The sequence below is a fragment of the Sturnus vulgaris genome, chromosome 1, assembly GCF_052056855.1.
Source record: "Sturnus vulgaris isolate bStuVul1 chromosome 1, bStuVul1.hap1, whole genome shotgun sequence".
Taxonomy (NCBI): Eukaryota; Metazoa; Chordata; class Aves; order Passeriformes; family Sturnidae; genus Sturnus; species Sturnus vulgaris.
Window position 1 is genome coordinate 97,182,738 of NC_142243.1, and position 13,447 is coordinate 97,196,184.

Consider the following 13,447-nt stretch of genomic DNA (forward strand, 5'->3'; position numbering starts at 1 on the left):
AAGAACACAGAGCATTGGTGGTACTCAAAGATATTACGGATGCCCTGGGAGAACAAGTTAGCAACCTTTTCCATCAGTGGTACCTCTAGTGGCATCTCTCCTAGGATCAGTCTCCCAGGAACTCCACTAGCAGCCCCCCAAAGCAGCTGAATGTGGCTTCTGGGCTCTGCCCCTCACCCTCCCACAGGAGGCCACCAACACAGCAGCTCAGGCAGCAGGGAGGAAACGGGAAAGGAAAGTTCTGCCAGCTTCTCACCTGCTTAGAGGGCCTGCAGCTCATGGAAAGGCAGCATCTTCCCTCCTCTGCAAGGGTCCCCCCAAACCTCCTGACTTGGCTTGGCACCAGGGGGCAGTGGTTGTTCTTTTCCTGAAAGACACTGGCACTTACCTGTGGCCTCTATGAGCTCAAGATACTGAAAATAAAAGTCATTATTTCTTAAATGCTGAAGAGGCACAAAAGGGGTGCTCTGGATGCAACATGAATTCTTTTCAGTCAGGCTGATAGTGCTGGGTGTGCCAGGCAGAAAGAAAGTAAATAAATGAAAACCATCACTCCTCCTCACCCCCAAAGCCACACACACAAAAAGCCAAACCCCAAGTCTTCAAGAGCTCCCACTAGCACTCCCTTAAAGTTGTTTCTCCACCACTCAGCCTGCCCACAACACACTGATGGCTAGAATAAAGACTGGAATGGCTTTCCATAACCAATATGGAAAAACACTGATGTCTAATGAAATTCTTATACTCCAGCAAAGTTACAGCACTAAAGCTTTTCTTCTTCTTAACAGCACACTTACTTTGTCTACAGCATTTGAGACATTCCTTTCTTTGGTTTACTGATACCAGGGTGATGAGCACACGCTACTGCCACGTATTCTCACAGCAGGACCAGAACAGTATCTCAGATGACTGATGAGAAGAACATCAAGCACAAGTAAGAAATCCTCAGCAACTAACTGCTCTGGAAGTTAGAGACTATTTTAAATTTTTGTCTTAATACCACAATCCTTGCTGTTAATTTTCTTAAAATTCACAAAACCAATAACTAGAGCAACCCTTCTTGCGTACTTATGCTTTTCAGACAGTTGTCTTTTCTATGTTCTATAGAATAAAAAGTGCCGTTTATTTATGAATAAATTATTTTTCATTCATAATACAGGTATTTCAAGTTTTCCTTTGCAATTTGTCTTCTGTTCTTACTGATGGCATATAAATCAAAAGTATATATGTGAATATGAAGACTCTTTTTTAATAATTTTAGATAAATGCATAATTTCAAGTTACAGCAAACCCCAAGAAGGAACCCCCAGCCTTCAGGACCTATTTCCCACCACCTTGTAGACTACTTTTGAGATGTAAACCTTTACCAAGTGCTTCTAAGATATTTTGTTTTGACTTAGCAGCCCTTTGTAGTGTAATAGGAGTAGTGGCAACAGTAGGCATGTGCACAGGGATCAGACAGAAGGTCATCAGACAAGCAGGTATCTGAGCACTTCTGTCCAGTCAAGAAGCCACAAAAGGGCCAGAGAAATCTTGAGAGAGAGTTACCAAACCAATTGTATTCTGTCCTGTGTGACCAAAATTGAGAATTTAGATAGCAGGTGTTTCTGACTCACACAAAAGGCTACTTTGTTGAAGATTCCAAGGGAGGAGATGAGTAAAGAGATCTTCCTTCAGCAGTTTTATGGTGTGTATGTGTCCCTTTCAGCTAGAACAGTCACTTTACTAGAAGCAGAAATAGTATACAGGTTTTGTCTTAACTCCACACTTTGCCTACCTGACCCAATGCCAGCATTCAAAGATCAGAGACCATCAGACCACAAACAGTGCTGTAAAAACAAAGACTAGTATTTCAGTTGTAAAATCATTTTTTTATTGTTACAAATATACATATGAATAAAATCCCTTCAACCTGTAATGTAAGTGGGTAGCTGTGAAATTTGCATCCCTCAAAAGCTGAAATGTTTTTACAGATGTCAAACGATGTTTCTCATAGAATTACACATTGAAAGGAAGCTAATATGCAGACAGAACCGAGGAAGGCCTCCAGAAAACATCAATATTAATAAAATGTCAATTGCCCTCATTCCAATCAACTATATACATTAATATACGAATGTGGAAGCATACCATGGTTATACGTATTCCAAATCCTTCTCTGTTGTGCTTTCTGACGGTACACAAATGTAAGCGTTGGAGCTTTATGTACAGTAAAAGAACAGGAAGAAGCTCCCTATGGGAGAATGTAAAAACCATACCCAAGCATTTAATATATATAATCTATACAAATTATTTTATTAGTGTGCTCTTTTAATATAATTACAATGTGCAATTGCATACCGCAAGAATATATTTATAGGTAAGTCACGTGCAGATCTGACACATTTACATTCAGCAGTACAACACATTACCTGCTGTACAGTGTATTAGTGTAAGACAGTGTCCAGTTAATTTGCTTTGCTTTCTAAATGCCCTAATGCAGGGCACTCTTTGTAGCTGCTTCAGAGATATTCAAGTAGAATACATGAAAGAATAGCTGGCTTTAGGCAAAAGCATGGAAAGAAATGCCTGCACTGAGGCAGGACTGAATCAATGCCAGGTGTACTGTAAATCACGATTGGAAGATCAGGTTTTCTGCATGGAAATGTACCTGTGGTGAAAGAGCAGCTGACTAAAAGGGCTGTTGATTGCTGAACCCCGATTGTTATAAAAAGCTCTTGCGCTACAAAGCACTTGTACTGATTGCTAAACAAAAATAAAATCTTTATCTGCTTCTTCGCCAGAGTCACTGGACTTGCTTCCCTGATGGCCGTCTTTACTTAAGGACCTCTGCTTCAGTTCCTGGAACTCATGAGACTGCTGCCCAGGACTTCTTTTTGCAGCTGCATAAAACAGAAATAGGACTTACTAATGATTGCAGAAGAGAAAGAAAGAAAGAAGAAAAAATAGCAATAAAAAAAGTAATAAATGCACATTGGAGTTGCTCCTGATCCCATTTAATTAATTTGCGCTAGTAGGAGTAGCATAGGTCCATTAATTCTTCAAGCCACAAAAAGGTGAGAAGAGTTTGAGCAAGCTTTATTCCATTGTTGGTTGTCAAGCAGGCAAACTTGAAACATGACACTGAATGTTTCACTGTGACATGGATAAACATTACAGTTAGAAATGGCCTGGAGATTTTCTTCTCCTCACACCACTTCCAAACCAGAACAGTATTCTTTTTTCCAGCTGGGATGGATCTCAGACAGTGCACTCCTGAATGCTCAGGCAGATGTGCCTGCTGGGCACCCCTCAGACCAGTCATGCACATCTCAGGCAGGCTTGTGTCCCTAGGCAGGACACATCTGTGCTCTCCTTTTTGATTCAGCAGCTTTGATCAGGACATTCACCTCAGCATCCAAGTTAACCAAACTTCTGCCCCACTACACTACCAGGTCCCAATGCCCTCCCTATCCCCTGACACCGAGGACACCCAAGGCTCTGAGCCCAACCATAGTCTCTTCCAGATGAGATCATGGGCTCTGCACCTTGCTGTGCTTGGCAATGGGGAAAGCAGGAGGCCATATCCACTTCCTACGATCTAAAAGCAAACAGTACCCATTTTGTTCAGCTAGCACCCAGAAATCCCCATAAAGCCAGGGCTTTCTCCAAACCTATAAGCTTCAAAATAAATTGGAAAAGAAGGTTGTAAAACCTGAGTTGTAAAAACTGAGATTCCTGATCTAATCAGTGGCCTACAACTGCTTTGGTAACAGGATGATTATACAGATCAACCAGGGTGACCTTACCCAAGGACTGATGGCATTACAAATCTCATTCTATCACTTAAAGTTAAATTTCAAACACACAGGAGCCCTTAAATGTGACCCTGCTGCAAGTCATCCCACTTCACTCCCACAAAACTAAATTTTGCCTTTACAAGATCTTCTTTGCTCCACCATTTCTGCTAGGGATAGTCGGCTTTGGTTCACACTGATCCTTGTTCCTGACCACTTTTGTGAATCCCTCTCTCAACAAGGCACCAGGAGCTGCTGTGGCCGTGCAGCACCACCTCTCCTTCCCCATGTACCACCCACCTGTACCCTCACCACTGCAAGGGACAGCCTGCCCTGTCACCAGCACGCAGCTCCAGTCACAGCAGCAGCCTGCCACTGACCATTTCTAAGTGTGGCAGGCTGTGTTAGAGACTGCCAGGAATGTGGGAAGTGCAGGGAGGGATCTCAAGGCAACCAAATAGCTCTTCTGAGTCCAAAATACGTGTTTTCTCATTTGTGTTAGCCAAAATATGTGAGGAAATAAGGGCCAGCATCTACATATTCACTGCATTCTTATCCTGGCATTGCAAGTTGGGAAACAAAAAGGGATTTTAACAAAGGTTTTTAAAGCCATTTCATAGAATTTGAGAGGATTATCCTGTAAAAATATTCAGGCATTTCTACCTTCCAAAGGTAGAAATTTCTTTTCAAAGAAATAGTGCCTGGAAATTTTCTGAATCATCCTTAACACCATTATTAACTCCTAATAATTACCTGGCCTTTGTCCGGCCTTCATTGACTCTTCAAACAAAACCCAAAACACACCCTGCAGCAGCAATTTTAGTTTATGGCCTGATAAGTATAAGCAAGTAGTCTGCCTCATAAATGACTGAAAGATGTATCAGGCATTTAAGTCTGCATAGTGCAAGCAAGATTCTGCCAGAAGAGCTTACCCTTGCCTCGATGAAACCGTACACAGGTGACTTGCAGTGGTTTATGGCAGGATCTCAGCTTGCAAAACTTACTTTGTCAGAGAGGTATCTCAGAATGAACTAAAATATAATAATTTGACTATGATAGGGAGAGGAGATTCCCAGTTTGGATGGACTAAGTTTGATTCTACAATACAAAAAGGATAAATTTTGGGCTGAGGAAAGGTTATGTGATGTCTTATAAACAGAAAAACAATGGGTAAATGGAATTGTGTAATTCAAACACACAATTAAAATACTTTAGAAAAAAAGTAATTTTGAACAACTGTTTAAACTAACCAGTTAAAAGGTAAAGAGAAACATGTAAACATGTACCATTTGAGAACAGGAGCTTTTATATTTTAAAAGCATAAAGGAAACGAACATTTTTATAGCCTATTGAAGGAGCTCACTATTAGTCAAAGTTGCTCCTTCAACTAACAGTGCTGGGCTTGGGTTCTGTAGGTGGTGTTTTTGTTTGCTTTTGTACTGAAAATCAAAGTAAAAATAAATAATCCGATTTACCCAGTTCTCAAATGGTTTTGAGTGACGCACTGAAACCGGCACTAACAATATTCAAGCTGAAATGTTTTTTGAAACACTAAAGTGCATGATCTTAGAAATGACAGGTGTGCAAGCACAGCAAGCAGTGTGCCACTGTTGCTGCACTGAGCAGTCACAGATTGTAGTGAGTGCTCTTCTGCAGAGGGGCAGCATGTGCTAGATGGCACTGGTCACTGGAGTTGACACAAAGGAAAAATGCACACACGTTTTATCTGAGATTTTTTTCATGCCATGTAAATCCCATGGGGACAGAAATATTAATTCGAACCCCATGAGATTTTCATCTTTCTCATAATGACAAATGACAAACCCACATCCTTCTGTGGCTTCTTTGCTACTACCATTTCTTAACAATTGTTAGTGCCAGTTATCAAGCACCACTGTGATGAAAAATGAAAACTTCTAACCAGAAGTTGGCTGTGCCATCCTCTGCCCAAGCACATTAGCTTCCTCTTCTGCACTGGTAGAATACTGCCCCGGAGTGGTTTTCACGCTGCCACATGGTTTGGCACAGTCAAGAGCTGCATCTCTGTTTTGACAATCTCCTGTTTGCTCTAGCAAGGAAAAGGATTAATTTATACTCCTAAGCTGTTCTGTAGGCCCACGTACAGAAGGTAATATGAAAACTTTGACTTATCCAACCCACTTAATCGATTATTCAGAGAGCAGTAATCAGTATGCAAGTTGCTTGTTTAAATGTAGTCCAGATATCTTGGGATATATTGGGTAACTGCAGCCCAATCTCACAGCTGCACAGTGAAAAGTGGTTCATTTTCAGATTGTCCCATGAAGTACAGTTAAAATCAACATAAAGCAATTTTACAATCAAATATCACCTAATCTGCAGCTTTATTTCACAGGAGATACAGTTTTGTTACTAACTCGGACAGATTTGCAGTGATTTACCAGTTGCAGAAATAAATTGAACTTGCTAGCCTGAAGAGAGGAAGAAAGCGAGGACAGAGGAATGGCTGAGTGAGGAAGTAGGACAGTAATGAATAAAAAAGAAAACATGAAAAGGAATAAAAATAAAATAAACAGAATTTACTCTTCCCCAAACAACTTACACAAAGCCCAGCAGCTCCTTAAGGACCTGGCAAGCCTAAACTATTATAGATAAAATATGTACAGTGCCATGTACAGCTGAATAGAAAATCCTGCATTTGGCCAATTTGACGGGAGAGGTTTAAGGGAACAAGGAGTAAGAAAGCACAGTTCCCGACTCCTGTTGCTTTAGGCAATATGGATCATCTGAATGATGACAGTAGGTTCTGCAGGCAGCACAACTTCTCAATCTTCACAACCCAGCATTACATAGCTGCCTCAACTTGTTTTTCCCCATTACATGTTGTGAAAATCTGCTGTCAGAGTGTAAAAGGGCACCCCTTTGTTTCTCAGCTTAAGTGATGGGAATCACCTTAGATGTCTTTCTTGAGGAGAGACACAGGAAGGAAGACATCTCGTCCCCAGATTTCAAACATCATCACTAGTGCCAGCTAACACCATGGTGAGCAACATTCCTGCAACTACTTCTCCATATATCCTATGCCATCAGAGGAAGCTTTAGCTCTTCTAAGAGTCAACTCAGGGCATGAAAATGCATCAGCAAAAGTAGAAATCCAGTGCACACATGGAAATCAGGAAAGAGAAGAGAGCAGCCTACTGTTATGCATAAAAGATGAAAAGTACCCAGCCTTGCCCTGGCACACAGAGACTCACTGCCCGAGGACAGGGAGGTGAGCTTGGTCACATGCAATGACACCCACAGAAAGGAAAGCAAAGACAGCAGTGGGCTGGCTGCAAGGAACAAAGTCATGGCTGCTCCCCTGGAAATGTGCTGAACCACAGAGCTGCAATTCACATTACTGTGTGACCAATATCAACCAGCATCTTAGTTCAGACCAAACCAACCATAAATGTACACAACACACAAATCCCTTAATTGTTCAGTTACATTACTATACTCAGGGATTCATTATTCATTTGATTTGATCAAAGGAAGATGGGTGGATGAGATGCTGAATAGGTGACCAGATACATTTTCCTTGCTTTTTGCACCTTCAAATGCATAACCCTCTTCCCTTCCAAGTGAAAGCAAATCAGGAGACAATGACACATTAAATTTCACTAGAAGACACCAGGTTACACAAATACTCCTACCTTCTTGAGAAAATGATCTGACTGAGGGGCTGCTCTGACCATCCTTTTCTTTATCAGAAGGAACTTTCTTGAGCACCGGTGGAAGCAGGGCAACTTTTGGGGAACTGGGGCCAGAGGGAGACTCTGGAGCATCCTCTGTGGAGTATCACAAACAAAAAGGTGAGAGGAAAAAATTATATCTACACTGAAACTCACAGAAACAATGCTGTTTACGATGGGCCAAACCTCAACACAAGACACAAACAAGAAACAGCCAGAACCTGTGTCAGAAAAGGAAGGATTCAGGAATTTACATTACAACAAGAGAACGAGTTGTATGGACCTCAATTCAGGTGAAAGATTTTTAGCAGCCAAAGAGAAGATCTCAATTTCAGCATTTTTCATGTGTGCCGCTATTGTAGTGCAAATAGAAATCTGATGTGACCAAGTGATTTACCTGCAAGACATAAGTAGCAATTTGTAAAGAACAGTTGAAAAAAAATATGGATAGATTTTTGGAAATATTTGTTCTAATTATATTTTTGTTGTCCTGAAAGATAATGAACTGATCAATTTAGATGTCCTGTTTCACAATTATAAGGTCTAAAAGTGAACCAGGGAAATGAATTACATAAAAAGCATTACAGAACTCTGTGCTTCCATGAATAACTTCCCAGAGCATAACACAAGGATATTCATAAAGACTTGCTAAAAATAAAAAATACTTCCATCTTCTGGACTGTGAGAAAATCTGAGACTTAAACTGAAATCCATAGTTTAAAACCATCTAGGTATTTTGTTTCTCTAAAGGGATGGATATAGATTAGGTAAGGCAAGTTGACTACCATCTTTACAGTCCTTATAGGAAGACCTTTTCAGTCTTACACTAGACAGGCCTCAATTGGATTGTAGGGAAGTACAGCCACAGTGGATTACTTAAACTGCTTTTAAGTTTGCTTTTCAAGAAGTAAAGAGTAGCACGTGTACATAACAGAGGAACTAGGAAGATACATTAGCATTAGCAGAAGAACAAATGGAACTCAGAGTATCATCTGTATTGGGTATTTGTAAAAGGAGTTAATTCAGTTGCATACTAGAAATTAACCAAAATTTATCTCTGCTAAGGAGACACCAAGGGTCAAAGTCAACTGTTTCATTTTCAGCACAGGAAAGCAATGAGCTTCCCAAACGCAATTTGGTATTAAAAGATACAAGAATTCTTGGATCTTCTCCATGCATTTGATATGCCTGTGAGGCCACTTGCTTGGAGAAGCTCAATATCAACACAAGGAGGAGCACAGTGATTGGCAAACACAGCTAGATATAGACTTTCAGTCTTTGACAATTTGTGGATATCTGAGGTGTGTTCCTTTGCACCCAGATTACTTAGCAAAAGTTAGCTACTATTTGTGTGGCCACATTACTGGAAACAACAGCGAGGGCAAGACCACAGAAAGGATGATTGCTTGGTTTTCTTCATCACATTGCCTGGGCATCCTTAGGCAGTGGGTTACTACAAGTACTAGGACAGAAGTTAGACTGCAACAGAGCTGTGTTGCTTTTGCTAACCAAAGAGCTGGCTTATTATGGGTAAGTATTAATTACTCCCTTGTGTTAAATCCAGTGAGCTCTCTGCAGGAAATAGGAGCTGGCAGAAACAGACAGCTCAGGTCTTTCTGACTGCCTGTTTTACAGATTAGGCACCACTAAATAATCCATGCTTTCCTGTTGCATTCATTTTCATGAGCATCTTACCCGACATCTCTCACTTTGATGACCATTTCTAAAATGGTCAATAAAATAAATGTAAATTCACCTAAAATCTGAAGGTGATTTTGTATGTGACCAACATTCTGCCCACTGGAGTGCAGAGACTAAGGAATGCTCAGGTTTCACATCAAGGGCAGGGAGGAGGCCATAACATCCCTTTGACTCCTCATCCTTACATCATTCTAAGGTCAACATTGATTATAGGAAAAGCCAAGAGGGCTGCAAGCTCTTACAGATGGCCACGGTTGTATTTTTCACTCCCTGGCAGTTAATGAGCTATATTTCCTGTAGATACTTGGGAAGTCTGTAACTGGCTTTTAATTCCTCTCAATTGCAGTGGCTGTACTTTGGGAAGAGCAGGTTGTGACACTGGCCTATTGAACAGCAGACAGACAAGTGCATGGGAGATCTGCTGAAACATTTCCCGCTACTGGAAACCTTAATATAACATCTGGGCAGGAGGCAGTCTTGCAGGGTTCTAAAAGCAGAGTTACAATTATTTTTCAGTCAAAAGCAATACGGTAACAAACAAAGGCTAAACAAGGAAAAAGTAAGAGACAGTTGGTTTGTGCAAGTTATTAAGAATAACAGGCACTAGCTTGAGGGGCTAAGAGCAGCCTGCCACAAAACCCCAAGGACTTTAGTATATAGAGCCAGGTGTTTAGAGAAAACACATTTATTTTTGTCAATGCTACTACAATAGGGCTTTGATGCTGAAATAGCTTTTTGTGCTCACCTCTTCTGTGAAAGCAGGCTAACTCAAAACAGCTCTGCCACTGCCACTACTGCTTCTCATGCTTTACTGTTGAGGATCACAGATTAAACCATTGTAATAAGTTTATCTGAACTAGGGCAAAAGGAGATGGAAAAGAAGGCTGTGAATCAGGAGCAAGGCAATGAAGAACCTGTCCCTCTCCATTTAATTTCTGTTCAGGATGTGGCAATGGGTGTCTCCTCCAGAGCCCACACAGACAGCACCCAGAGCTGGGGATAACAACTGCCCAGAAGAGCTTCTCACCAGTACGAGAGGCAGAGCGTGGTTTCTGTGGCACTGTGGGTCGTCCTGCCAGGCTGGGCTTTGTTGACTGCAGTGGGGGCTTTGGACTAGTTGGTGTATTGGAAGAACTTCTTGCCTTTGCACCAGCTTCTGCCTTTGGTTCAGCTTTTGAGTTTTTTTCCGATGATGCTGAGATGGAGTCGCCTTTATTTGATGCAAACCGACTATCTGGAAGGGTCTGCTGTTGTTTAGCCACTGAAATAAACAGACACATGAAATAAAGTCTGCTGCAGCACAGAAGGCTCCATGCACAGGTATAGTGGTATGGAAAATACCACCACAAGCTAACACATGCACTGCTATGTGTAAGAGGATCCCTAATGTGTTATTCAAAATCACTGCAAGCAAAACATCTAAACTCAATAATTTTGACATGTGCTAAGATTCGTGATTCAATTGCCCAAGACAGCAATTGCATGTCCCCTTTTTAAATATATTTGGGATGATGGCTGCCTGGACCTTATTTCTCCTTCATATTTCTAGGAGCAGATGGCACAGCCTACCTGCTGAGAAAACAGTGATGGATCAGTAGAAAAAGCAGCCCTTGACTGTTCTGTGCCTCTACAGACAAAAGGTTGGATTTCCAAGATCAACAGAGAAATCCTGGCCCAGAAAATAAATCCCAAGTGTGTGACCAGCAGGCTACATATTTTTATTTGTTGCTTTTAGCAAGCTCTAAAAGAGATTTTGAAACTCAGCCCAGATCAAAGTATTCTTTATATAGTATTTTATTTTGTCTAATAACACTGTACATGGTTTACAGTTTCCACACATTAGTAAGTTTACCAACATGCTGTTTATCCCAAACAAAGACCAAGGTATTTACAAATCAATTTGCAGTGACTTACAAGCAGTAAGTCAGTCCCATCTAGCTGTGCAAGCTGGTAGAAAGACTGCTGGACTCCAGGTTCCTGTCCTAACAAGCAAAAAGCCTGCTCTACTTTCCCACTCTGCAGCTTTCAGGAGTTGGAGGCTTATATCAAGCAGTTTCAATTATAATCTTGGAACTTGTATGTTAGCCTGGGACTTTCAACAGTCTTCACATCTTTGTTCTCAGAAGAGAATCACAAGCAAACTGCAATGCAGACTGGTAGACTTGGTACTTGGCAAAACCAAGTGTGTGCTCACAGATGTTAACTTGACCAAGCTACCTGCTATTCCCATTCAGAAAGCCTACTGAACCTGGAAGTGCTGAGCACAGACATTTCAAAGGCAGTGGGAGGGAGAGGGAGTGTTTATACAGTTTGTTGCAAGCCAACCTCCAGTATGTTCTTCCAGCCTATGTAGCTGTTTTCCAGCCCAGCTGGAGTTAAACTCTGGCAAAGCAGACAGCCATGTGATGCATACAGATGAGCGTGAGTGCGTGACAGGGAGGGTTTGTGTCTGCACACCTGAAATCCTTCCTTGCTGCAAGTGAAACAGCAGGACACTGCCTGCACAAAAAAAGCAGGCATCATCCAGACACAAAGCAAGGAATAAAACCCCCAAAACTTACTCTCCTTCTGCACCACTAGCTATAGTTCTCCTGTAACAATATTGAGCAATTTTCCATTAACTTTCTTTCTTGTCTTCCTGACCTCAGGCCTTCTAACATTATTAGAACACAGTAATTTAAAATAAATTAGCCCAAGCCAAAGACTAACTGTAGCTGCAACAATGAAAAGGAGCCTTGGGGAGCTCTCAAGCAAGAGTGGTAAGGAAACAACTGACAGCTGGAGGCCAAAAGGAAGGGGCAAGAACAGCGCAGTGTGGTGGGGGTGAAATGTGTTGTATATAGAGACAAAGACCAGAGAAAAGTTGAGGTCAGACATCCTCAGCTACTCCAGTGCTCAAAGTGCAGACTATCCTTGCTCCTCTGACTTCAGTATATTGTCATCAGGGGACACATGCAGTCCACAAAATCTTCCTCAAAAGACGAGCAGGCTTTAAAAGCACTGATTTATAGATTATAGCATGCTTTGAATGCTAACTTGTTAAAAAAAGCTTTAGAAAGACATAAAACTTCAAAATTGATATTTGAAATGCTCAATCAAGATGGCTGCATTTGGATTTTGATTTCAGCCTGTTTTTCCTGCCTTGCTTCTGTATGTTTTAGCAATCCTGTGTGTCAGGCTTGCAGGATACCACCACTGCTGAGAACTCAGACCTGGATTTCCTAGTTCAGATCACTCCTTTCATGTAGTAAATACAAACTACCAGAGCTGAATCCCTTTGGAAGCCTTCACTGACCAGTCCCCAAAGTATACATGGAAACCAGTCTGTCAACTTGTCCTCAGGTGGCTGCAGTGTGGCACTGCCATGTCAGGGCCCAGGACTGTGGCTTGACAAGGCCATGGAAAGACGAGGTGCAGAGGGAATTGGTGCTGCAAGCACTGCAAGGCTGAACACCATTTTGTAAAATGTACAATGTACAATGTGTACATTTTGTACAATGGAGAGCTGATTTGTGCACATGAGCAGTGTCCAGGAGCCTCCACAGCTTTGCAGACAGCCCTGGCTTCAATCAAACTAGGTAAATCCTGGGAAGAGCCAGCTGCAATGGACTGTGAATCAGGACTGCTGACAGACTAACAGCACTATGGTCAGCTGAAAGTCAGCACGACTTAAGTTAGTATGAGCAGACTTAAACCTTGAAAACTGGTCATATTTCCATTCTCAGATATACTGAGCACTTCCACTTCTTTATGCACAGACATTTCTTCTGGCTCTTGGGTTGAGTTTCAGCTTTGCTGATCCTATTAAAAGCCAGCCTTCTTTCAAAGGTGTGCTCAGGCACCTGCACCAAATACTTTCTCTCCTATGCAACAAGAGTAAAAAAGTGAACCGCAAACTCAGCCCTAGAGCTGAGTTACTGAAAAGTGCCATCCATAGCACAAAAAGTGAGCTTGTTTCCAAAGCTCTTCACACAGTGTAAGCTCCTACTTTGCTTAACCAGTTGCAGACATTCAATCTGAAGAGGGAAGTGAGATTTTGGACATCAGGCATTTTGCGTTTTCTAGGAAATTTTTACCATGAAATTTGTACTGTACCTGTACCACTTCCATCCAGTCGTTCTGAGCTCATTGTTGTGTCAAAAGACTCTCTGGGAGTTGTGTCATTCCCAAGTTTCTGAAAGAGTAAGAAAAGCTCTCAGATTAGTAATATATCTGCAATTAATAAAACTCAATGGTCCTGTTAAGAAAAATCCTTTA

The 13,447-nt window shown here is 41.5% G+C and overlaps 1 protein-coding gene across 6 annotated transcripts in view; it reads right to left on the bottom strand.

The window, feature by feature from the left end:
* Positions 1-1,850: 1,850 nt before the first annotated feature.
* CARMIL1 (capping protein regulator and myosin 1 linker 1) overlaps positions 1,851-13,447 on the bottom strand; it is a 194,021-nt gene continuing 182,424 nt past the window's right edge. For 4 of the 6 annotated variants that reach the window (XM_014875146.2, XM_088172249.1, XM_088172257.1 and 1 more), the window contains 5 exons: positions 13,286-13,364; positions 10,218-10,451; positions 7,451-7,585; positions 5,698-5,844; positions 1,851-2,882 (listed from right to left, as the gene is read on the bottom strand). In XM_014875146.2, coding sequence (XP_014730632.2) covers positions 2,746-2,882; positions 5,698-5,844; positions 7,451-7,585; positions 10,218-10,451; positions 13,286-13,364 — 732 coding nt within the window. In that variant the 3' untranslated portion in view covers positions 1,851-2,745. The remainder of the gene's footprint in view (positions 2,883-5,697; positions 5,845-7,450; positions 7,586-10,217; positions 10,452-13,285; positions 13,365-13,447) is intronic. The other 2 variants (XM_014875147.2, XM_088172261.1) reach the window with 1 other exon arrangement.